Genomic DNA, 23,656 nt, shown 5'->3' on the forward strand with positions numbered 1-23,656 from the left:
GCTAAGCGATCCGCAGGCAGACTCTGGTGCTCCCCACAGCGCGCTCAAGGCGATATCATCTCTTTCCCAAGTGAGGAGACCGAGAATCTGTTAGGTTTAGTTAAGGTCACAAAGCTGGTCACAGACAATGCTGGGTCTTAAATCCGGCCGACCCTGCTGCCTGGGTCCCTCCTTCTCTACTCTTGGGGGCCACCCTCTGTCTCAAACAGGGAGAGAAGCCGTCCTTGCTTCCAGCTCCTGTCCCCAGGAAACTGGCGTTTCCTTCTCTCCCTGCACCCCCTTCACCACCGTCCTCTCCTCTCTGCTCACACAGCAGATGGAGGAGTCCTCTCTCCCTAGGAGAAGTCCACCCCAGCAGGCACCTGAGAAGGGCTCAGTTGGCTGGGTGCTGTCCCAAGTTTGAGCCTTTCTTCCTCCCTGCCACAGCCCCCGGTCAGTATCGCCAGGAGCTGGGCTTGGGGCCAGGCAGTTCCTTCCTGCCTCCCGCCCACCCGCTGGCCACTCAGGGGGGCTGTGACCCAGTGGCCAAACAATTCCTCTCACTCTAAAGACAGGTCCTGGAGACTTGAGGCCTCTTCTCCTCTACCTTAGAGTTGACCGTCTGCAGAAAGGCCTGGAACCCCAAGAATCTGCTTGGGGTGCCTGGGATTGGGGTCATTTCTCCCTGCCCTCCATGGTCAATTTCAGCCCCCGAGGAAGTCCAGTTCGGGAGATGCTCCTTCGTGAGGAGGGGATTTGGGAAGGATCACCGTCCTGGGGTCACTAGTGTCTTCCACAAGAGGCCAGTATCTGTTCATTAGCAAGAGCTATGCATTCCAGGGCCTGCCCTCCCGGGCACAGGTCAGTCAGTGGGACAGCCAGCTGGGCCTTTGCCTGGTCTAGGGACAGTGAGCGGAGAGTGGGGTTTTGGACAAATGAAGCCCAAAGCAAAGCGTTGCAAGGAGAGGCGAAGCGCACACTGACTAAACTTCAAGCCAGCCTGGTCATTCCCTCCTGTCAGGCCCGCAGAGACCTGGGGGGAAGTGAGGCCCTTATTCCACCTGCCATCTGACCCCACCTCATTTGCAGGATGAACTCAAGCTAAGTGGGCATTGCCTCAGGAATTCCACCTCTTGCCACCTCTCCTGCAGGTTGTATAAGCTCCATGACACGCTTCTGGCCTGTAGGATACTTGGACTTGACCACTGACAATACGGCATCCTGGGAGCAGCTTAGGGAAAGCAAGAAGGAACACGTGGTCCTTAGGCACAGTTCTCATCTATGAAGCAGCGGGAATAGTAGAACCTTAGATGCTGACAGAGCCTGAGCCACTTTCACTTCCTGAGGCAATTAGTGTATTAAGAAATGAAGATGGCGGGGGGGGGCACCTGGGTGGCTCAGTCGGTTGAGTGTCTGCCTTCGGCTCAGGTCATGATCCCAGGGTCCTGGGATCCAGCCCTGCATCTGGATCCCTGCTCAGCAGGAAACCTGCTTCTCCCTCTCCCACTTCCCCTGCTTGTGCTCCCTCTCCGGCTGTCTCTCTGTCAAATAAATAAATAAAATCTTAAAAAAAAAAAAGAGAGAGAGAGAAATGAACATGGAGGCTCTTGGGGGCCCAGTTGGTTGAGCGGACCAACTCCTGATTTTGGCTCAGGTCACGATCTCAGGGTCGTGAGATGGAACCTCGAATTGGGCTCTGTGCCTAGCTTGGAGCCTGCTTGGGATTCTCTCTCTCCCTATCTCTGCCTCTCCTCCCCTCTCTCTTGCACTCTCTCCCACTAAGGAAAGAAAGAAAGAAAGAAAGAAAGAAAGAAAGAAAGAAAGAAAGAAAGAAAGAAAGAAAGAAAGAAAGAGAGGGAGGGAGGGAGGGAGGGAGGGAGGGAGGGAGGAAGGAAGGAAGGAAGGAAGAAAGAAAGAAACGAAGATGTGACAAAACGTGGTTATAAAAACCTGGGCATATTTTCAATATTTTATGTATAACCAAGTGATGCTGTATCATCTGTGACAAAGCATAGCACACTCAACTTAGGTAGTTGGTGAGAAAGCTGCAGGATTCAGAATGCACCCTAGGGAGCCAGAGCCCCGCAGGGACAGCAGTTTAGAGCTGTAAGAACAGCTGCAACTGGGAACAAATAGAAAACAGCTCACGTGTTCCTGAAATGGTTCTGATTTTTGTATCGTATTCCTGGAGGAGGTATCACAGAACGCTCCAGGAGGCACTCCCGACGGCCGTCCTGCCGATATGTGTTTCAGAAGGAGGCAGTATCCCAGATGTATCAGGTCTGGCTGAGTATCAGCAAAGGGCTTCGGATAATCAGACCACGTGATCAGTGCGATACCGGTCCCCAACCCCTAACCTCCCCCCCACCCCCTGCCTTGCCTAGGACGGCAGGGTGAGAGGAAGCTCTTGGAAATGATTCTTGGGTCATGTCTTCTTCCCCCTGCTGGGTTTTTTTTTTTTTCCCCTTCTTTCTTTTTGGATCGGTTTTTATACTTCTAGCTTACGTCCCAGGACACTTCTTAACCAATGTACTGTTAAACATTCTATGTAAAAAGTTATATTATCAGAGAATGTATTAGGAAATAAATCTTTTTCGTAGAAAAGCTTAAAGAAAAATGAACAAAAGGACACCTCTGCCATGCTTTCTGTGCCATAGAGCAGATTTAAGTTTTGTGCAAGTTAATATTTTTAAAGTAACAATAAAATTTTGAAGCAGGGTAAAGAGGGACATCTCTGGGGCTATGGGTATATAAGCCCTTGAAGACAAGGTCAGCAGTCTGCTGTGAGGCTGTGGGGGAATGCCAGGGCGCAGGAGAGGGGTCTTCCAGACTCTTCTGCAAAGCGCCTGCTGGTTTCCACTTCCTGGACGGAGAATTGGCATTAATCTTGAAAATCGCGCGATTAGTCCTCAACGCTCCTGATTCCTGTTATCGTGGTGTTCACACTCTCTTTTGTTCATGAGGGTGGGTTAAAGGGGATGACGCATACGAAAGCACTTAGGACAGTTCAGGCATATGGCAGATGCTTAGTAAGTACTTGCTTATTTTTCTTATTCTAATCCTGAAATCACTTCTCTTCTGGCTTTCTTTCCTCTCCACAACAGAACCTCCCCGTTCATACTTCCACCCTGATTTTTAAAAATAGTTTCAAAATTGTTTTTACTGGTGCATAATACCCTTATAGAAAAAGTACACAAAACACACAGACCATGAAACTGCCACCCAGGCATAGCATGTTGCCAGACTCCCAGTTATTTCTCCCGCCCTCCTCCTAAATACCTGCTCTCAAGCCATCTTAACCCTGTAGGCTGGTTTTGCCTGTTTTTGAATGGATTCCTTTGTGTCTGGCTTCTTTCACTCCTCAGCCTGAGGTCTCTGAAACTCATCCATCACTATGTCCTGCTGTGGCTCATTCACTGCTGCCTGGTGTCCCACTTTATGAATATGGTAAAATTCATCAACCTGTTGTTTTTTGGACATTTGAGTTCTTTCAGTTGGGGTTCTAATGAAGAACAAGACTATGAACAATATTATGAACATTCTAGAACATGTCTTTCAGGGTATCTATGTATACATTTTTTTTTTAAAAGATTTTATTTATTTGAGAGAGATGGGGAGAGTGAGTGAGCATGAGCAGGGGGAGGGGCAGAGGGAGAAGCAGACTCCCCACTGAGCGTGGAACCTGATGCAGGACTCGATCCCAGGACCCTGAGATTATGACCTGAGCCAAAGTCAGATGCTTAACCCACTAGGCCACCCAGGTGCCCCTGGGTCATGTGGTGTGTGTTTTTTGCAGGTGACGTCAAGCTATTTTACAAAGTGGTTTAAACTATTTATATTCCCACCAGGAATGTATGCAAGTACTGTTGCTGGTAACTGATTATCTGCATGTGTATTATAACACACTTGGTGTCTACATGGTATATATTTTTTCCAGCCTTTTATTTTGCTTCTCACCTTTTGACTTTTACTTATATTTATAGGGGTTTTGCTGCACTCGTGATTTAAATAGGTCTTTTTTCTTTCAAAAATCCCTTCTGAAGTCTGCTACTTTCAATATGTTTAGACTTTACATTGAATAGAATTATTGGTATGTCTGGATTTAGGTCTACCATTTTATTTTTTTGTTTGTTTGCTTTGTGTTTCATTTCTTTGCTTCCTCTTTCCTGCATTCCTTTGGATTTTGGGAATATTTTTAGTGTTCCACTTTAACTCGTCTACTGAGTTTTGACTACGTCTCTTCACACTGTTTATTTTGAAGTTTGCTCCAGGAGTTATACAATATTCGCAGTTAACTCTCCAGTCTACTCAGAATTAGTATTTTGTCACTTCAAAGGGAGGGCAGAAACCTTATGACCATGTAGGTCCGCTTTACATTCTTGTTTTACAGTCACAACTGTTGTTTGTAGTGTGTATATGCAAACATTCAAACTCCACCAGACAATGTTATGACTTTTGCTTTCAACTATCATACAAGTTTTAAAGAACTTAGAGGAAAAATACTGAGTCCGTGCAATGAATGTTTTCTGTTTGGTTATTGTATTTACTCCCCAGACTTCAATTCAGTTCTTTTGTATTGTTTATTTCTCTGATGAGACTATCTTCCTATTTATTTCAAGATTTGCCTGTATTTCTTGGAACATGATTATAATAGTTCCTTTAATGTCTCAATTTTAACTCTTGTGTCATCCCAGAATTATCTCTTGGTTGTCCTTTTGTCTTTTTGTTTGGGAGATGTGGTGATTTTCCTGGGTCTTCAAATACCATGTAATTTTGGATTATATCTGGACCTTGGGAATACTGTTAGGAGATTCTGGGTCTTGTTTAAATCCTACACAAATGTTGATTTTTTGGTTTACCAGGCAAATGCCTGCTTAGGTTCCTGCTGCAAGTTGCTCTTTGTCATCTCTGGGCTGTAACCCCTGACCAATGTTTTCAAGGTTTTGCAGTGTGATTCCAATGTGCTCAGTGTGTGTGTGTGTGTGTGTGTGTGTGTGTGTGTGTGCGCGCGCGTGCACGTGTGCACTATTCTGGGACTTGGGACCAACCTGGGACCCTGAAGCTCAGTTCCAAACCCTTTAGTATGCTGTGTAGGGTCAGTTTTGGGGTTAGCTCAGGCATTCATGGGCTATTTTAAGGAATTGTTTTCTCGAGCTCTCTTCTTTCCATGATTTCTCCAATTCTTTCCAATTCCCAGAAAACCCTGCTCCCCTCTCCTCTCACCTTGGTCTTCTGGCTAAAAAGTCAGGGTTTTAGTTTCTCTGCTCTGCCAACACACACACACCCACACCCACACCCACACACCCCAAGAGACAGAGGGATGGAAACCGAGACAGACAGAGACAGATGGGGGGGAGCATCAGGGATTTCCCCCCAGTGCTCTTAGGACCCCCATTTCTATGGTGGGAGAGAAGGTCTCCCCTGAGTCCTCGTCACCTGTCTGGATGCCACTGCCTTTCATCACTACTGTCACTAGATAGCTGGGGGCTGGGCTAGGAAAGAATGAGAAAAGCAAATAGAAACCTCTGACCAGGAGGGGCTCTCTTTCCCATCCCTCAGACCGAAACGGAGGGCTCCTTCTGCAGATAGGTTTGGTTTGTAAGCTGTGCACTGTTCTGGTTTCACGGTGTCTCTGAGCCAAGCCTGGGGATAGAAGAGGAAAGAAAATGGATAAGTCACCACTATTCTCTATTTGCCCGGAACCAGAACTACACCAGCCTGTTCGGATTCTCTGAACAGCACTTATCCCCACCTACTATTTTTCTTTTTATGGATTCATTTGCATATTGTTTGCCTCCCTGCCCTTCCCACCCCTCCATACGATGTTGGCTTCAGGACAGCAGTCTTGTTCATATTGAAAACTGCCGAGAACACAGTTGGCACTCAATAAATGTTTTCGAATAACTGGGTCTACACTTTCAGTCATAACAACTCTGGAGACAACTGCTTATATTTCTGACTCCTCTGCCTCAACCTCTCTGCCCACCAATACACTGTCTCATACATTTTTCAGAAAGGATTTACTGGTTGCCTGACATAAGGAGCAGGCCAGGAGAAAGCTAGAGATGGTTGGGGACAGGAGAGCCGCTGTAGCCACTTGGACTCTTCCCATTGCAAGGGTTAGGAGAACCATTCTAATGTGAACAATGGAGAGAATATATTACTTTAGGCAAGTGAGAAGTTCAGAGGGAAGGCTGCCTTCAGGTGAGGCTGGATCCAGTGACTCAAACAATGCTTCTGTGGGTCTAGATCCATTCTGCCTGTCAGCTCCGCCTGTCACAGTCCTTGCAGTTGGCCTTGTTCTTAACCCCATTCAGTGCTACCACCACCTACACACCATTGTAAACTCTGTCTTCCTGGTGGCAATGTTCCTGCAGCACACAGTGGCTTCAAGTCTCATCTGTCCCACTACACCAGGCAGCAGATGAAAGTGCTCTGGTGAGTAAATCTCCTGGGATTGATTTGCTCTCTGTTGGTCCATTCCCCAGTCCCCTGGTTGTGACAGGGGAATGGGATATGCTGATCCACTTGGGGCAATTAGAGCCCCCCCTGGAGCTGGGATAGAAGGGTGCATGTGTGCGTGTGTGCGTGCATGTGTGTGTCAACGCAGTTCCTCTAGAAAGAGAAGATGCATAAAGCTACCAGGAGAGAAGCATACAGATGCTGGGCAGCAAAAACCCCAGCTGGCTACTACAATAACTTTCCATGGCAGATAAAGGCACACAGCTCTTCCCCTTAATGCGACAGGGACACCCATACCCCCACTAGCTCCAGTCTCTTGATTCAGACACAGCTGGACTGCAGCGACTACTGTCTCTACAAATAAAGGTCACCTCGACTTTCAGATCAGGGAGTTAGCATGCACACGGATAGGCCCACACTTGGGAGGGGGGCTCTGGTTCATGCTGTCTCTGAGGCCATCGGGCAGGACAGAGTCTGGCTCCCAGGATCTGTGTGGGCTCTAGGCAGGCACAGAACACGTCAGGGCCAAAGGGTAGCTTCAAGGAAAGAGGAAGGACTCACTGCGACAGAGATACCTACCTGGAGGAGAGCTCAGAAAGCTTGGAGCCTTTTTCAGCTATCCCCCAAAATGGCTTCTTCGAAAGGACAAAGTTCTGCAAAGTTAATCTCTGCTGGCAAAGCCAGACACAAGTGAGCAGGTTAAGGTCCAGTCTGTCTCCCGAGCATGAGGAATAGACTAAGTGATAGACACACTACCAAAGTCCTGAAATTGAGCTGTATTCCATTAAGGATTTTCACTTTAGGTTGCTGCCTACAGACCTGCGCGCCCTCATCCGGTGCGCCATCGGGGAGGCATACAGCCCAAGGCCGCCATTTTCCTCAGTCAGAGGGCGCAGCCCTTCACCTGCCACTCACTTAGGGCCCCACCCACCTGCCCTCTCCAAATCTGTTTGACGACTATATTCGAGTATCAGCAGTTGACAGTGAGTCTGATGTTGAGAGATACTCGGTTGTCAAACCCACGCGTTCCTGAGCTGCAGAGTGGGTGGCGGGAGCTCGGATAATCAGGCACACGTCCGAACACTGACTGGAATCAAGCTGGTCCCCAAGGGTCAGACAGCGGAGTTGGGGGAGAAAGGAGGCAGATCAGGAAAAATAGCTACCCCGGCCACTTACTTGGGCCTGCTGTGGTGCTATGAATAGTCTGGGCCACGGCAGTGTTGGAATGTGGTGAAACAACAATAAAAAGACACAAGGAGAGGCTCTTCTAAAGGCCTGTGCTCTTCCTTCGTGGTTCTTGTGTGTGATTACTGTCTACCTCATGCTTCGTAAGTTAGGACAGGGTTCGGGTCAGGGCTGCCTCCCGCCCCGCCACCCCACGTCCTCAAAGCTGAATTCTGTGCCCAGAGCATAGTAGGTGCTCAGGGAGTACCCGCTGAATGAATAAAGGAACGGATGATACAAACCTCAGATGCACAGGGCCTTAAGGAAGGAGGGCGCAGACTCTGGTTCTCTGCTTTGAGGAAACAAAACAGAAAGCAGCTGGGTGATAGCTAGCGCTGATCACCTCCACGCCCCAAGAGAACCTCCCAACTTGGAAGGCTTCACACAAGAGGAAGCGGGGCCAGGTCACGGCAAAGGATATCCTATAATCCTGCAAAGTGACAAAGCCCTCGGCTGGTGGATGACACTTCCAGTTCCCTCCCTCTACTGATGGGTTTCCCAGATGCTACTTGGTTGGCAAGTTAAACCTGCTCTGTTTGCGTGTGGTATATTTCCAGTGGTTCCCTGCGAGTTGTTCTGGCCCCATACCTCACACCAGAAAATCCACTCGAGACTGAGACCGTCCCTGCTCTTCAGTCCACGCCCTGTCCCCTCACCATTCAGCCCATGCACACAGACAAGGGAATGATTTTTCACCTCCAGCGGATCTGAGGGATCTGACACTCAGTCACTCATAAGAGGCGGGGAGGTTGGGGGGAAGAGGGCCATGTAGTTTCCAGTGTCAAATCCCTGCCCTGCACCCCAGTGGTTCTGAGGCGCGGAGTCCCCATGGCCTCACAGGAAGGCAGCACATATGGGGTCATTCGCCAAAGGCCTGCTAACTCCCCATTGCTGCTCCCCCACTAAGGCTTTCACAATTAATTCTGCGTTGCCAAGTCACGCTCCTTGAAACAGACCCCAGGACTCATTTCCAGGATGTTTTTGGCTGCCTGACAACCTCTTCCTGTTTTGGAAGCTAGAAAGTGACATTTAAAAAGCCAGGGAGGTTTCATTATTTTTTTTTAAAAAAAAGATTCCATTGACTGAGGAGAGAATGTGGAGTCTCTCAATGGCAGAGACGGGCTCACCCCTGAGGAACTGTCGCCTCCACTTACATTAACTGCCTTCATGTCTCCTCGCTTTTTGGCCTAATCATTTTTGAAACTGTTTTCTCCCATGTTCCCGTATTTTCCTCGTGTGTCAGAGACTATGAAGTTGCTCCTATTTGTTAATCATGACACATTTCAAATGAACACAGAAGACAGTCTGAAAACGCATTCCAAAGAAAGCTTGTTCTTTTCATGCGTACATTTCGCTGAAAGGAATTCACCAGCAATATTTTCTTTCATTCAAAATGCCCAACCTCTGGTTTAATACTAAGCGAAGTGATTAAAAAAATAAAAAGGTAGAATAGGGAATTAAAGATTCTACAAAGTGGCCCCTGGGTGGCTCAGTGGATTAAAGCTTCTGCCTTTGGCTCAGGTCATGATCCCTGGGTCCTATGATCAAGTCCCATATTGGGCTCCCTGCTTAGCGGGGAGATTTCTCCATTTCTTTCTGCCCCTCTCCCCAGCTTGTGCTCTCTCTCTCCCACTCACTATCTTTCTCAAGCAAATAAATAAAATCTTTAAAAAAAGTAAAGATTCTACAAAAATATGACCTTCACAATGGAGAGGGACCTGGTTTCATGGTGCCTTCAAACAAGACTACAGGGACCTTAGATGAGGCAGCTTAGTGACAGAATGGGGAAAAGTCCCTGCACACACTCTCACCACCTCCATTTGGAAAGGCAGGAATCCCTTTCCCTTCAAGCAGGACTTGGGGAGGCAGTGCCTGGGAAGGGGATGGGGCAGCTGTATCATGATGGCCATATGAATGGTGTCTGGACGTCCAGTTGCCCACATGGCACAGAGGGGAGACAGAGAGATTTCCAGAAAACCCTTCTTGGAGTTTTAGTGAAATCACTTTTTCAAGGCCAAGTTCCCTTGTCAGATTTGTGGCTGGGAACCCTGTCACACCGTGTTGATTTCTGAGATGAAGGCCCAAGTTGGATTTAGATTAAGGGTCTAGGGCAAGCTAAGACGAAGCTGAGGAGTTACATGAAATGATGGCTCTCTACAAGTAAATGCCTCTTCTAAGGCAGTTTGTGGGCAGAAAAAGTACCTCAGTTTGTACTCGAGCTATTTAGGTTAAACTCAAATTGGTCATGTTTTTTGCCAAATGGTCCGCTCATGTTTTATTTGCACATGCAATTCCTCAACCTTTGTCTTGATGAGAGGAGTATCTTTGGTTGCAGAAAATTATACTTGATAGCTTTACTTGGGATATTAGCTGCGTTGTTTACTAGCTCTGACTCTGGACAAGGTGCTTAACCTCCCTGACCTGTTGCTTCACCAGTATTACAGGAACAAATCGGTACCTACTTCTGATAGTAGTTGTGGGGATTAACCTAGTTAACTGTGAACATGCACAGTAGGAATTTCATAAATGCCAGCTGTACTATTACTACTAACAGTGAAGGCTTGGGACAACTCACCAGCAGTCAGAAGTTTATCTGAAATGCAACAAAACCTTTGTTCTTTGGCATAGGGGTGGGTTAACTCATTCCTCAAAGCCTGAAAGCCTTTTTTTTTTTTTTGAAAGAACACTATAATATGGACTTGAGATTGATTGATTGATTTTTAAAGATTTTATTTATTTGACAGAGAGACAGAGAGAGAACAAGCAGGCAGAGCAGCAGGCAGAGGGAGAGGGAGAAGCAGGCTTTCCGCTGAGCAGGGAGCCTGATGCGGGGCTCGATCCCAGGACCCTGAGATCATGACCTGAGCTGAAGGCAGACGCTTTACTGACTGAGCCACCCAGGTGCCCTGTGATTTATTTATTTTATTTGAGAGAAAGAGTGCGCACGCCTACATACGAGAGAGAGAGAGAGAGAAAGAGAGAGAGAGAAAGAAGAGGGGCAGAGGGAAAGACTTTTCAAGCAGACTCCCTGCTAAGTGTGGGGTCTGACGTGGGGCTGGACCCCACAACCCATGAGATCAGGACCTGAGCTGAAACCAAGAGTCAGGTGTTCAACCAGCTCAGCCACCAGGTGCCCCTGAGCACTTATACGGACTTGAAAAGGCAAAGACAGATCTCTCTTTTATATCTAATTAGGAAAAGCACTTTCAAATACTAGATTGTATTAAGTGATTAACAGCACGATTTTCTCTGATTTCCCCTTCATTTCACAGTATAAATTTTATTAGCAATAATCATACATTCATATATGCTAGATACCAGCCTCTTACCAGAGATGATTTGCAATTATTTTCTCCCATTCTATAGACTGTATTTTCACTTTCTTTTTCTGAATTATTTTATTTTTTTCATCATGATGAGTGCACTCTTTAATTTTCATCCCCTATTTCCCCTGTCCCCACTATTTTACTTAGGGTAACCATTACTTTGTTCTCTATAGTTAAGATTCTCTTTCTTGGTTTGTCTCTCTTTTCTCCCTTGCTCACTTATTTTCTTAAGTTCCCCATGAGTGGGATCATATAGCATTTGTCTTTCTCTGACTAATTTACCTCAGCATTATACCCTCTAGATCCATCCATGTTGTTGCAAATGGCAGGATTTCATTCTTTTTTCTGGCTGGAAAATATTCCATTGTATGTATATACCACATCTTCATTATCCATTCATCTATTGGACACTTGGGCTCTTTCCGTAGTTTAGCTATTGTGAATAAATGTTGCTCTAAACATAGAGGTGTCCTTTGGAATTAGTTTTTGTGTTTTGGGGGTAAATACCCAATAGTGCAATTACTGGACTGTAGAGTAGTTCTATTTTTAATTTTTTGAGGAACTTCCGTACTGTTTTCCACAGTGGCTGTGCCAGTTTGCACTCCCACCAACAGTGCACAAGGGTTCCCCTTTCTCCTCATCCTCACCAACACTTGTTTCTTGTGTTTTTGATTTTAGCTATTCTGACAGGTATGAGGTGATATTTCATTGTATTTTGATTTGCATTTCCCTGATAATGAGTGATGTGGAGCATCTTTTTTTGTGTCTTTTGGCCATCTGGATGTCTTCTTTGGAGAAATCTCTGTTCGTGTTTTCTGACCATTTTTGAACTGGATTGTTTTTTGGGTACTAAGTTATATCAATTTTTTATATGTTTTGGATATTAACCCTTTATTGGATATCTCATTTGCAAGTATCTTCTCCCATTCGGTAGGTTGCCTTTTAGTTCTGTTGTTTCCTTCACTGTGCAGAAGCTTTTTATTTTGATGTAGTCCCAACAGCTTATTTGTATTTTCACTTTCTTGAATAATCATAAATTTAGCTTTTGATAAAATCTTGCTTTTATACAAATCTATGGATACAGTCAACTTAAATTTAAGTTAGTTGGTTTTGAAAAAAAATTTCTCTAAATTTCAATAATGGCACTCCATATAAAATGTATTTTATTGTGTTAACACATATTCAAATTATCAGGTAAGTGTTTCTTATAGAATGTGGTCTGTACAAAAAAGAATAAAGCCCAAGTGATAACATGACAGTCACTTTTGGTCCTGTCATTTTATTCAGGTCATCAAGGAGGGTCCATCAGATTCAGTGGGAAGCTGAGGATCAAGGGCCACCACTGTCAGGCTGCGTTCTTTCTTATTTCACCCAAGAAGTCATATGTCTGCTCTGAAATGTCGAAAGGTTCGTGGACTCCATCTGGTGACAGCAGAGCTTGGAGGGCGCCCTCGTTTTCTTGGTTTTGCTTAAGGAAGTCAGCAATAACCTTCCACCGGGCAGCCTCTGTCTCCTCTTCTGCCCACCTGAATGGGGGCAGGAGTGTGGAGTGCAGAAGAGGGATCACACAGTCATGGTAGACGAGGAGAAACGTGGCCTTCAGGAACTCTTTGTCTCTCTGGGAAAACACCACCACCACAGATAAATGTGAAATGATCCATATCGTTACTTTTTAAGTGTTAAATACCATGAACTCCGTAAACTAAAATCCATCTAAGGGGTGGGGTGGAGGGTGCCATTAATGTGTGGCAAGGAACAGGCTCTGAACCAGCTGCTCAGTCAGGAAACAGCACTCTCTGAAGGTGAAGCAAGCAAGAGTCACTATGGGGGAGAGATGAGCTGTTCCCCCTCGGAGCCTGGGAAAGACTCGGGACCAGGGTGTCTCCTAAGCTCCCCTGAGGGTGTCTCACACATTCCATCGAGGACACTGGGGTGCTGAAATCTAATTCCGGTGACAAGGGTGTGGTTCTAGGTAAACATAACTAAAACACAATGTGAAGTCAGCTGTAGTCACTTAATTAGATTACAGCATATCAGAGACAATGTCAAGTTGATGTAAGAGAAGGGTGGCATGAAATCCAGAGAAAGGAGACCCCAGGAGTAAGAACGTGTAGACTCTTTCCAGAAAGCAAGAGGGCTGCAGTATGGACATGATCAGTCAAGCCCTAACACTGGCAGGCTGGGGCGGGACTCTCAGGGAGCATGGCAGTCTGAAGGAGAGGTATCTATACACAGCAGATCCACACACAGATGCGGCCCCTCCAAGCAGCCACGTGTGTGGGGGCCATTTCTACAGGTCTGAGGCCCAGCACCTTGTCCACTGCTGTCCTAGAAAAGCATTAAACCTGCCAGTTTTGGCAAAGGTCAAGTGAGATGGTACGGTCAGATGGAAGTGCAAATAAGGATACAACACAATTTAACAATAAATAGTGTGTGTATCTGCGTGTGTAAAACCACATATATTATGTATAATACACAGTTTATACTTCTTAAAAATTTTTAGGAGTTTTAGTTTGCTCTCCCATGTTCCTTGTAGATAATTAACACTTTAGACCTGAAGTCCAAAAACCATGGATCATGAATCAAATGCAGCCCCTCTACCTGTTTTTGTAATAAAGTTTTAGAGAAACACAGCCTGGCTCAGAGTTTACACGCAGTCTGCAGCTGCCTTCGTGTGGCACCAGCAGAGGTGAGTGTATTGTACCAGAGACCGTACAGCCTGCAAGCTCCAAATATTTACTGTGTGACTCTTTATAGAAAAAGTTGGTCAACCCTGGGTCAGAGCCGTGAAGCCATTACTCACTGGTTAATACAAGCTCTGTTGGGTAATCACCAAGCTTCTATGGTGACGTAAGCATGAGCCATACATTTTTTCAGTGTATTACACTGGTTAGGCCAATTTCCTTTTTCCTTCTCCTTACGTGATATGGACTTTGAGAGCTAGAGGAATTTTTTTAAAGTAAGAGAAAGAGGATAGCCAACTGGAGACTTTGTTTAGAAATTTCTCCTTGAGGGCGCCTGGGTGGCTCAGTGGGTTGAGGCCTCTGCCTTCGGCTCGGGTCACGATCCCGGGGCCCTGGGATCGAGCCCCGCGTCGGGCTCTTTGCTCGGCGGAGAGGCTGCTTCCTTTCCTCTCTCTGCCTGCTTCTCTGCCTACTTGTGTTCTCTGTCTGTCAAATAAATAAATAAAATCTTTAAAAAAAAAAAAAAAAGAAATTTCTCCTCGAATAACACTCAGTGATCTGAAACAATTGTTTTGATCAAGTGTTTCTTGGGGAAACATTGGGAATTGCTCACCCGTACTCTTCTTGGAACATGTCTCTGCAACCACGATGACACAGATTAACTGGCTAAGAGGGATTATGACTATGGTTACTTTGGCTAAGACAGAGGTATTATTAGCATGCGTAAGCAAACAGTGAGCACTGCAAATATTCAGTTCAGTGTGGAAAATCACATTACCTTCTCTGATCTTTTTAATGTGCTTTCTTTCTCAGCCCATGAACTCTAAAAGGCAAATCAATACGTTATTAATCCCAGTGTTCACAAGCCTATGCCACACTTCTGCAACTTCATGGCAATTAAATGTATGGACAGGGTTAAAAACACTCTACACAGGACCCTACACGTGTAAGAAGTGAATCTGTAGGCACCTGCTGTTAATGACCAGAACCAGACCCACTGGGCAGTGAAAGCTACCGTGGAACCATCATGATTCTTCCAAGTTAGAACTAATTTAAGAACAGTATCAGTGAAACATCAACATATCCATGAAAATGCAGAAACATAGTGCCTGAACAGTAAGATACTACTAAGGTTTTAAGGTCAGACAATAATGAAAATAGAGAACTTTGCCAAATACCATATTTCTCTGCAATTCTGTCTATGGTGATGATGACAGGGATCGGGGAAGAGAAAATGAAGTACAGCTTTGCAAACATCCCAATCTGCCCACAAAGCTTCATACAAGCTTCTTTAAAAAAATTAAAAGTAAAACAAAAACAAAAACCCAGCATTCAATCAATCCCACAGAAATATGAATTGAAGACTTTCTCAGCTCCAGTTCTGGGCAAACTGTGAGCAAGTGGGGAATGTGTCCATTACTCCAGGCCTCTGTTTTGTGCCTGCCTGCAGGAATTTTCCTTTTGGTGCCTAATGTCACAGATCCCATGAAAGCATCAGCCCTTGTCTCAGTATGGAAGTCCCGGGGTGAAGATGACATATGGCACCAAGAACAAGAGTCTCCCTGAAATGAAGGAGACATTTCCTTCCAAGAGATCACAGGCTGTACCCCTAATGAGCCACGTCTTGGGATGGTCCCATTTACCATGATCTGTTACCATGAATGGTCAGTTATTACCATGGAAGAGCTACCTTATGAGACTGGGGTCCACCAACCTATTGACTACTGCACCTGTGGGTCCTGGAGAGTTTGAAGAAGACCCTTAGAGAGCCAGTGTGCTTTACTAAACAGGCGGGTACTATTATTATTATTATTAAAATACCACCAACAAACTAAACTTAGCTAAGGTGACGCTAGGAGGCTCACATACTTCATGATGTAAACTTTAAAAAGGGTATCTGGCTTCACATGACCATCACTTAGCAACTTTAGACTTAACATCTGGTAAAATGTGCCTATTGTTTGTTGTGTCAAGGTCCCACTTCATTTTTCACTGAGCTACCAGCAAGCAGTAAGGTGTTTCACTTATAGTAACTCAGTGGTGAAGAGCAAACATGCGTGTGTTGGGGGGGGGCGGGGGGAGTCACTACTCTACACCAAGACCTACTTCTTCCTTCCTTCTGGAGCAAACAGAAGACTCCATCTCCCAGCTCTCTGGAAGTTAAGTGGGGTCATGTGACAAGTCAATGAAATGTGAGCAGAAATGGCCTATGCCCCCTCAGGGCAAAGGCAGTGGAAAATCCAAGGACAATCCTCTATTCTCTTTTTTTTTCCCCTACATGTGCAACTGGCAACAGAGGAAGCCACTCGTTCTAGATGATGCTATAAAGAAGTGGAGCCTCCACCAGGCTGTATGCTTGCATGACTATGGAGAAGGGTCCTCTACCGATTCATGCTGGAAAGTTACCATGAGTGAGAAATCAACCCGTATTAGCTACCACCTCTCAGGCCGGCTTAACCTAAGTAACAAGGTATGCTGTGAAGACAGGGCTCAAGAGTATAGGAATAAAACACTCTTTTTTAATTTTTATTATTTACTGTACAGATAATTAACTATGGAAAAGTGAGATACAGATAAACAAAATAACTCATGACCCAGAGGTCATCAGTATTACCTTTCTAGAGTATATTCTTCAAGACAGTTTTATAGGCAGATATATAAATGTAAATATATATATTTAAATACACTTACTACAACTCAAATGGTTTTTTTTTTGCCCCCACTTGAATAATGTCTGTGCACAACTTTACTGATATGCCTTTTCTTGAGCCTATGGGGGATCTGGACGCCCCCAGAGCTGACCTGCAGGCACTTGTCCGGGCTATCTGCTCATCAGGAAATGCGACTTTAGATGAGATTAGTGCTAAAGCTCCAGGTTCTAAGAGTGTTACACACCTGGAGAAAAATGCCAGCACCTACAGAGTGCCGTAGCCACAGTGAGCTCTTGCAAAATACTTGTTGAATGAACCAATGGACCTATGTTCTGTATAATGAATAGATATTATGATACTAATGACTTTGTAGAGGAAAAAAGAGAAATTCTGCATTACCTAATGCTAGTGTCAAATGAACTTGTCTGAAATTATGGATAGTCATATGCCATTAAGTCTTTTTGCAGAAAACTTTATTGTTACTGTTGACATGCCAAACCTAGTCAAACCAACACATGAAATCAGCTTGAAAGTCTAGTAAAAGTCTTTGTCGGTGATTGCTTCTATTTCTCTGTCAGGCCCACAGGATTTCTATCTTTATTGACAGGAATTACCTCCTAGCACAGCTCACCTCCCTCCTGCACAGGTACTTTTCTGTCCATGTATCAGAGGCTTTCCGAAAGCAGAACAGATTACCCATCGCCTTCCATACACCCTCTTCACGGGCAATGTGAGACTCCGATCCACTTTGCCCACCTGCCAACGGCATTCTACAGGCCAAACTGGATCCTTTGCTCTTCTTAAGAGCAAACAGAATACTCTCTATTCCTTCCTGCTCCAAAATGTTGGCTCGTTGCTGATCCTTCTACCTGTGATGTTTTCTCTCCCATCTCAGCATGTCAAAATCTGACTTGGCCCCAGCTTTTTATTAGGTCTATCTCACCGAGGAGTTCTTATGAAATAGATTCCTGATCCTCATTTGCTGCCCTCTCTAAATCTTCAAGGACCTGAATTATATATCCCCAATGGCACTTATCATGGAATTGGAGAACTATCTTGCAGGCATAATGGACTCCTACTATTTGTTGACTCTGATATATTAAGTTCAAAAAATGGCTGAAATTAGAGATTTCATAGGGTTGAAACTAATACTCAGTTGTTATTTCATATAGCAGACAGTATATGTTGAATCAAAATAAAAAATGATACGCATGCCCTGATTCTTCACTGAAAGGTCAGTCGATTTATCTAACAAACCATTTTGGATTTTTGCTCTTAGGACACAATCAGTGGCCATCTTAAGTCACGGAATAAACAAGAGTCAACCATCAGGTTTCCATCATGATGTGTGCTACCCACCCTGAGTGCGTCCATCATGTCGGGCTGCTCCAAGAGCTTGGGGAAAGTGGCCAACACAGGGTTACTAATTAAATCTGAAATACAGAAGAACAAAAAGGAATTTATATAAACTTCATCCAATATATTTGACTGCAACAGACATAAAAACATTCATTCAGATGAAAATTACTGTGCCACATGATTTGTCGATAACACATTCTACAGAGCCTGACCTCTAGGAGGGCTCAAAGCTATCTGCTCAACTTCCATCCACCCCTACATTCATATCCCAGGGAGTTCTGAAATGAGTCTTGTACCAAGTAGATAGAGCTTTTAGGGTGAAAGTAAAGTAGCTCTGAACAGAATAAAACTAGAAAAAATTTGTTCTTCTTTCTTTGCTGTTTTCCAACCTCTCTTTCCTCCTTATAACTGTGGTATGGTAAAGGAACTAGTTAGAGAACTTATACAACTCAACACCAAAAAGCCAAATAATCCAATTAAAAAATGGGCAGAAGACCCCAAAGATACAGATGTAGTGAAAAGAAGGGCCATCTGTACCCCAATGTTTATAGCAGCAACGGCCATGGTTGCCAAACTGTGGAAAGAACCAAGATGCCCTTCAACAGACGAATGGATAAGGAAGATGTGGTCCATATACACTATGGAGTATTATGCCTCCATCAGAAAGGATGAATACCCAACTTTTATAGCAACATGGACGGGACTGGTAGAGATTATGCTGAGTGAAATAAGTCAAGCAGAGAGAGCCAATTATCATATGGTTTCACTTATTTGTGGAGCATAACAAATAGCATGGAGGACAAGGGGAGATGGAGAGGAGAAGGGAGTTGAGGGAAATTGGAAGGGGAGGTGAACCATGAGAGACTATGGACTCTGAAAAACAATCTGAGGGGTTTGAAGAGGCAGGAGGTGGGAGGTTGGGGGAACCAGGTGGTGGGTATTAGAGAGGGCATGGATTGCATGGAGCACTGGGTGTGGTGCAAAAACAATGAATACTGTTACGCTGAAAAGAAATTTAAAAAAATGGGCAGAAGATATAAACAGACATTTCTCCAAACATGACATACAGATGGACAGAAGACACATGAAAAGATGCTCAATATCACTAATCATCAAGGACATGAAAATCAAAACCACAGGAGAGGGGCACCTGGGTGGCTCAGTCAGTTAAGTATCCAACTCTTGATTTCAGCCCAGATCAGGATCCATGCTGGGTGTGGAGTCTGAGTCAGATTTTTTCTCTCCCTCCCCCTTTGTCCCTTCCCCATCCACTTGCACTCTGTCTCTCTCTCTCTCTAAAAAAACAACAACAAACCACAATGAGATATCACTTCACACCTGTTGCAATGGCTAAAATAAAAAACACAAGAAACAAGAAGTACTGGCAAGGATGTGGAGAAAATAGAACCCCCATGCACTATTGGTGGGAATGCCAATTGGTGCAGATACTGTGGGAAACAATGTAGAGGTTCTTCAAAAAGTTAAAAATGGAATTTTCATATGATCCAGCAATTCCGCTAGTAGGTATTTACCCAAAGAATCTGAAAACACTAATTTGAAAAGGTATACGTGCCCCCATGTTTACTGCAGCATTATTCACAATACCCAAATTATGGAAGCAGCCCAGTATCCACAGACGGATGAATGGATAAAGAAGAGATACACACACAGACTTACACACATGCAAACACATATACACAGGAATATTAGTCAGCCATAAAAAAGAACAAAATCTTGCCATCTGCAACAACATGGGTGGATCTAGAAGGTATAATGCTAAGCAAAGTAAGTCATATAATTTCACTCACATGTCAAAGTTAAGAAACAAAACAAACGAACAAAGAAAAAAAGAGACAAACTAAGAAACAAACTAAGAAAAAAAGAGACAAACTAAGAAACTATAGAGAACAGATGGTTACCAGATGGGAGATGGATGGGGGGATGGGTGAAACAGATGAAGGGACTGAAGAGTACACTTACGCACTGAGTAAAGTATAAAATTGTTGAATCGCTATAACGGTACACCTGAAACTAATATAACACTGTATATTAACTATACAGGAATTAAAAAAAAAAAGAGAGATGGAACCAGTTAGGTTCCCCTAACTGGCACCAGTTAGGCACCCCTGCTCTCAGAAGGCTGAGCAGGAACCAGTAAGTGCTGGGGGACAGGAGATGCGGGACTGGCTACTCAGGCCTGATTCGCGTTCACCAGAGCTCAGGGAAGGAACCCAAAACTGGTGTTTGGGGTCAATGGGTGGTGGTGGATGAAAATGAAAGGAATCAGGAGTTGAAGATTCTAGCCATAGGCCTAAATACCATGTAGGAGAATACTGATATTCCACAAGAAATAATGGCACATGAAAGCCCGTGCAAAGAAGCACAGTGGGAAGGACACTCCTGAAATGGCATGGGCAATACAGTCTACAGTCTTGTGTCCCCAGTAGAGAAAAATCCTTCCTCTAGGTCTTACCTTCCTCCAGGTTTATTCTGATGGTCAGATTCAAATGATGACAACGGTTCTGAGTAACCTCCTCTCAACAGAAAAGCTAATAAGCCTTATCCTAAGAAGCCATATCATTCATGAAGTTTTTCTAGAGTCATTGATATATATTCAAAGGCAAGAGATGATGAAAAAGCTTAAAGTGTCTTTCCCTTGGAGTTATAATTATTCCTTGAGAAATGGTGGTACTTCCCTGATGTAGAGCTCCATTTCTATCTCCCTATCGGGTGCTAAGTTCCTGGGAAAGGACTCCTGTCTAACCATGAACTCTACTTGTCCACAAGTGCTAGGGTTATTAGTTTTACTCACTCTGCTCTAGCCACGCTGGCTTGTTTTCAACTGTGATGCCTCCAGTTTACTTGGGTTGTCTTGCCTCGGGTGTTCAAGATACACTGGCCCCTCTGCCCAGACACATTCTTCCCACAGCCCTCTAACTCCTCTCTCAGGCCTTATCTTAATTATTAATTGCCTAGAGACCTCCCTGAGGTCTTCCTAGAGTATGCTCCTGTTGGCTTTCTTCCTTTAGAACACTTATTTTTAGAAGGTTGGAAAGGATTATTCATATAATTTTGTGTTTGAAGTTTGTCACTACACCAGAGTAGGGATGCCCATGCCCGTCACATCCATCACTGGGCCTAGTACAATGCCTGGCATATAGGAGGCATGTGATACGCATCTGCTTACTGATTCACTGAATTCAAAGACTATTCATTAAAATTAAGCTTTTTATTTTAGAGGCAATTTTTGAAAAAGATTTTAGTTATTTATTCCAAGGGAGGGGGAGGTAGGAGCAGAGGGAGAGGGACAAGCAGACTTTGTGCTGAGCATGGAGCCCAACACGGGGCTCAGTCCCAGGACCGTGAGATCATGACCTGAACCAAAAACAAAAGTTGGATGCTAACCAACTGAGTCATCCAGGCACCCCTAGAGGTAATTACTATAACACACATATATCTTTTTTCAAGTTCAATCATGTATGACAACTCATTGATTTTTAAAATTATTTTTTAACAGTTTACTGGAAAAAGTTTCAAGCTCACAAAGAAGTTGCAAGAATAAAAATAGAACACCTGAATATCTCTTGCCTTTATTCAATTTTTCTTAATCTGTTGATATTTAAACTTCATGCATAAGAACCAGTTATTTTGGATGATTTTGGTCTCTTACCAAAAAGATGATGTACATGTCAAACATGTGGCAAAAACAGGTTATTCAAGCCATTGAGGGGAAAGAGAATTATTTCTGAGTTTTAAGATCTCGAATTTCCAGAATCTATAATGTGAAAATATGTATATTGTAAAGAACTGAATATATACTGAGCTCACACCGGATATACACAGGAGTGCAATGGAGTATGATGTGCATCTGAGGTATTTGATTAACACTGATGCTAGCCTAAATATTTTATTCCACATGTCACCTTCAGAAGCAGAAGATAAAGGATGGCATAGGTTACACGTACTCAAAGCACGATGCTTTATTGTACATAAGGAAATTGCAAAGACCCTTACCAGCACTTTGCATGGTCATCCTGTCTTTTAGGAGTACATCTCCAAGAATTTGGCGATAAAATATCAACAAATGAATGGAACACATACTTCCAATTAATGTTTCTGGCAGTAAACTGTTAAAGAAAAAGAACATGTATTAATTAAACAACCCCCTACAATCCAACTTATAGTGTTTCTGGAAATATATACTTACTACTTTAATGAACAATTCCAAGTTTTGCTTCATTACTGAAAAAATGTTTAACAATTTTAAAGAAAATTTCCAGTATGAGTTGCCTACAGAAAACTAGTATTTCTTTTTATTTTTAAACTAGTATTTCTATGTGTACACCTTCAAGTCTGAACTCTGTTTTGCCATTCTGGTGTTTCCATTTTAGCATATACACCCATGTTAAATGTTAAATAAAAAAGAAAAGCCATCAATTACGTATTTGGAGAAGAAAGGGACTAGTCAGCTGCAAGTTTTGACAAAGCTATGTGCCCACCCCTCCCAACATGATGAATGAACAGGAAACAGGAATTCAGACTATTCATGGTGCTGGGTGGAATATGGGAGGGTGAGGCAGACCTGGACTGAATTCTGACTTTGCTTCTTCATAGCTCTTGTGGCTTTGGGTTAATTAATTATTGTCCTTGTGTTTTGGTTTCCTCATTTATAGAAGGCAGACAGTAATACCTGCTGTAATGTCTGCTCCATAGTAAGGGCTCAAAAACCAAAGAAAATTTCAATATTGATGGTAAGTTGGTATCAGTTTAAAATAGATTGTTTTAACTTTAAGATGTTATATGTAATCCCCATGATAACCACAAAGAAAAAAAATCTATAGAATATACACAAAGGAAATGAAAAAGGAATTAAAATGTGTCACTATAAAAAATTTATCAAACACAAAGGAAGGCATTAAGGGAAGAAATAAAGCACAGCCGACCAGAAGTCCCCCAGAAGATGTACAAAAAACAAATAACAAAATAGCAAAACCAAGTTGTTCCTTATCAGTGATTACTTTAAACATAAATGAATTAAATTCCCTAATCAAAAGACACAGATCGGCAGAATGAACAGAAAAACAGGATCTAACTATATTTTATCTACAAGAAGCTCACTTTAGATCTATGGACACTCATAGGTTGAAAATGAAAGGATAGACAAAGACACTCCATGCAAATAAGAGAGCAGGGGTGGCTATAATAATATCAGACAAAACAGACTTAAAGTTAAAAAAACTGTTAAAAGAGATGAAGGATATTATATGATGATAAAAGGGTCGGTGCACCAAAAAGATATAAAAATTATAACATATGCAGCAAATATTAGAGATCCTAAATATATGAAGCAGACATCAACAATCATAGTAGGAGACTCTATAATACCACTTTCAATAAAGAACCACCAAACAAAAGATCAATAAGGAAATAGAAGACAACACTGCAGACCAACTGTAACTAAGACATACACAGAACACTTTGCTCAGTAATAGCACAATACACATTTTTCTCAAGTGTACATGGAACATTCTCCAGGACAGGCTACATTATAACAGTCTTAATGTTAGGCTGTTAGGCTACATATTTTAGCTTACATATGTTAGGCTACAACACCAGTCTTAATAATTTAAAATACTGAACTCATACAAAAGTATCTTTTCTGATCCCAGTGGAATGAAATTAGAAATCAATAACTGAAGGAAAACTAGAAAATTCACAAATATGTGGAGATTAAACATCATACTCTCAAGCAATCAATGGCACAAAGAGGAACTCACAAGGAAAATTTAAAAAATATCTTGAGACAAATAAAATGAAAACATAACATACCAAAACTTATGGGATGAAGTGAAAGCAGTGCTAAGAGGAAAGTTTATAGCTATAAATGCTTACAATCTTCTTTATTAAGAAAGATCTCAAATCAACCACCTAACTTTAAACCTTAAGGAAGTAGGACAGAAAAAAACAAATG

The 23,656-nt window shown here is 43.4% G+C and overlaps 1 protein-coding gene across 1 annotated transcript in view; it reads right to left on the reverse strand.

Moving 5' to 3' along the window:
- Nucleotides 1-12,137: 12,137 nt before the first annotated feature.
- LOC111158446 (nephrocystin 1) overlaps nt 12,138-23,656 on the reverse strand; it is a 57,227-nt gene continuing 45,708 nt past the window's right edge. The window contains exons 17-20 of the mRNA XM_022520467.1: nt 21,700-21,812; nt 17,686-17,759; nt 14,454-14,498; nt 12,138-12,609 (exon numbers count right to left, since the gene is read on the reverse strand). Coding sequence (XP_022376175.1) covers nt 12,337-12,609; nt 14,454-14,498; nt 17,686-17,759; nt 21,700-21,812 — 505 coding nt within the window. The 3' untranslated portion in view covers nt 12,138-12,336. The remainder of the gene's footprint in view (nt 12,610-14,453; nt 14,499-17,685; nt 17,760-21,699; nt 21,813-23,656) is intronic.

The sequence above is a fragment of the Enhydra lutris genome, unplaced genomic scaffold (genome assembly GCF_002288905.1).
Source record: "Enhydra lutris kenyoni isolate GAN:26980312 unplaced genomic scaffold, ASM228890v2 scaffoldscaffold59, whole genome shotgun sequence".
Classification (NCBI taxonomy): domain Eukaryota; kingdom Metazoa; phylum Chordata; class Mammalia; order Carnivora; family Mustelidae; genus Enhydra; species Enhydra lutris.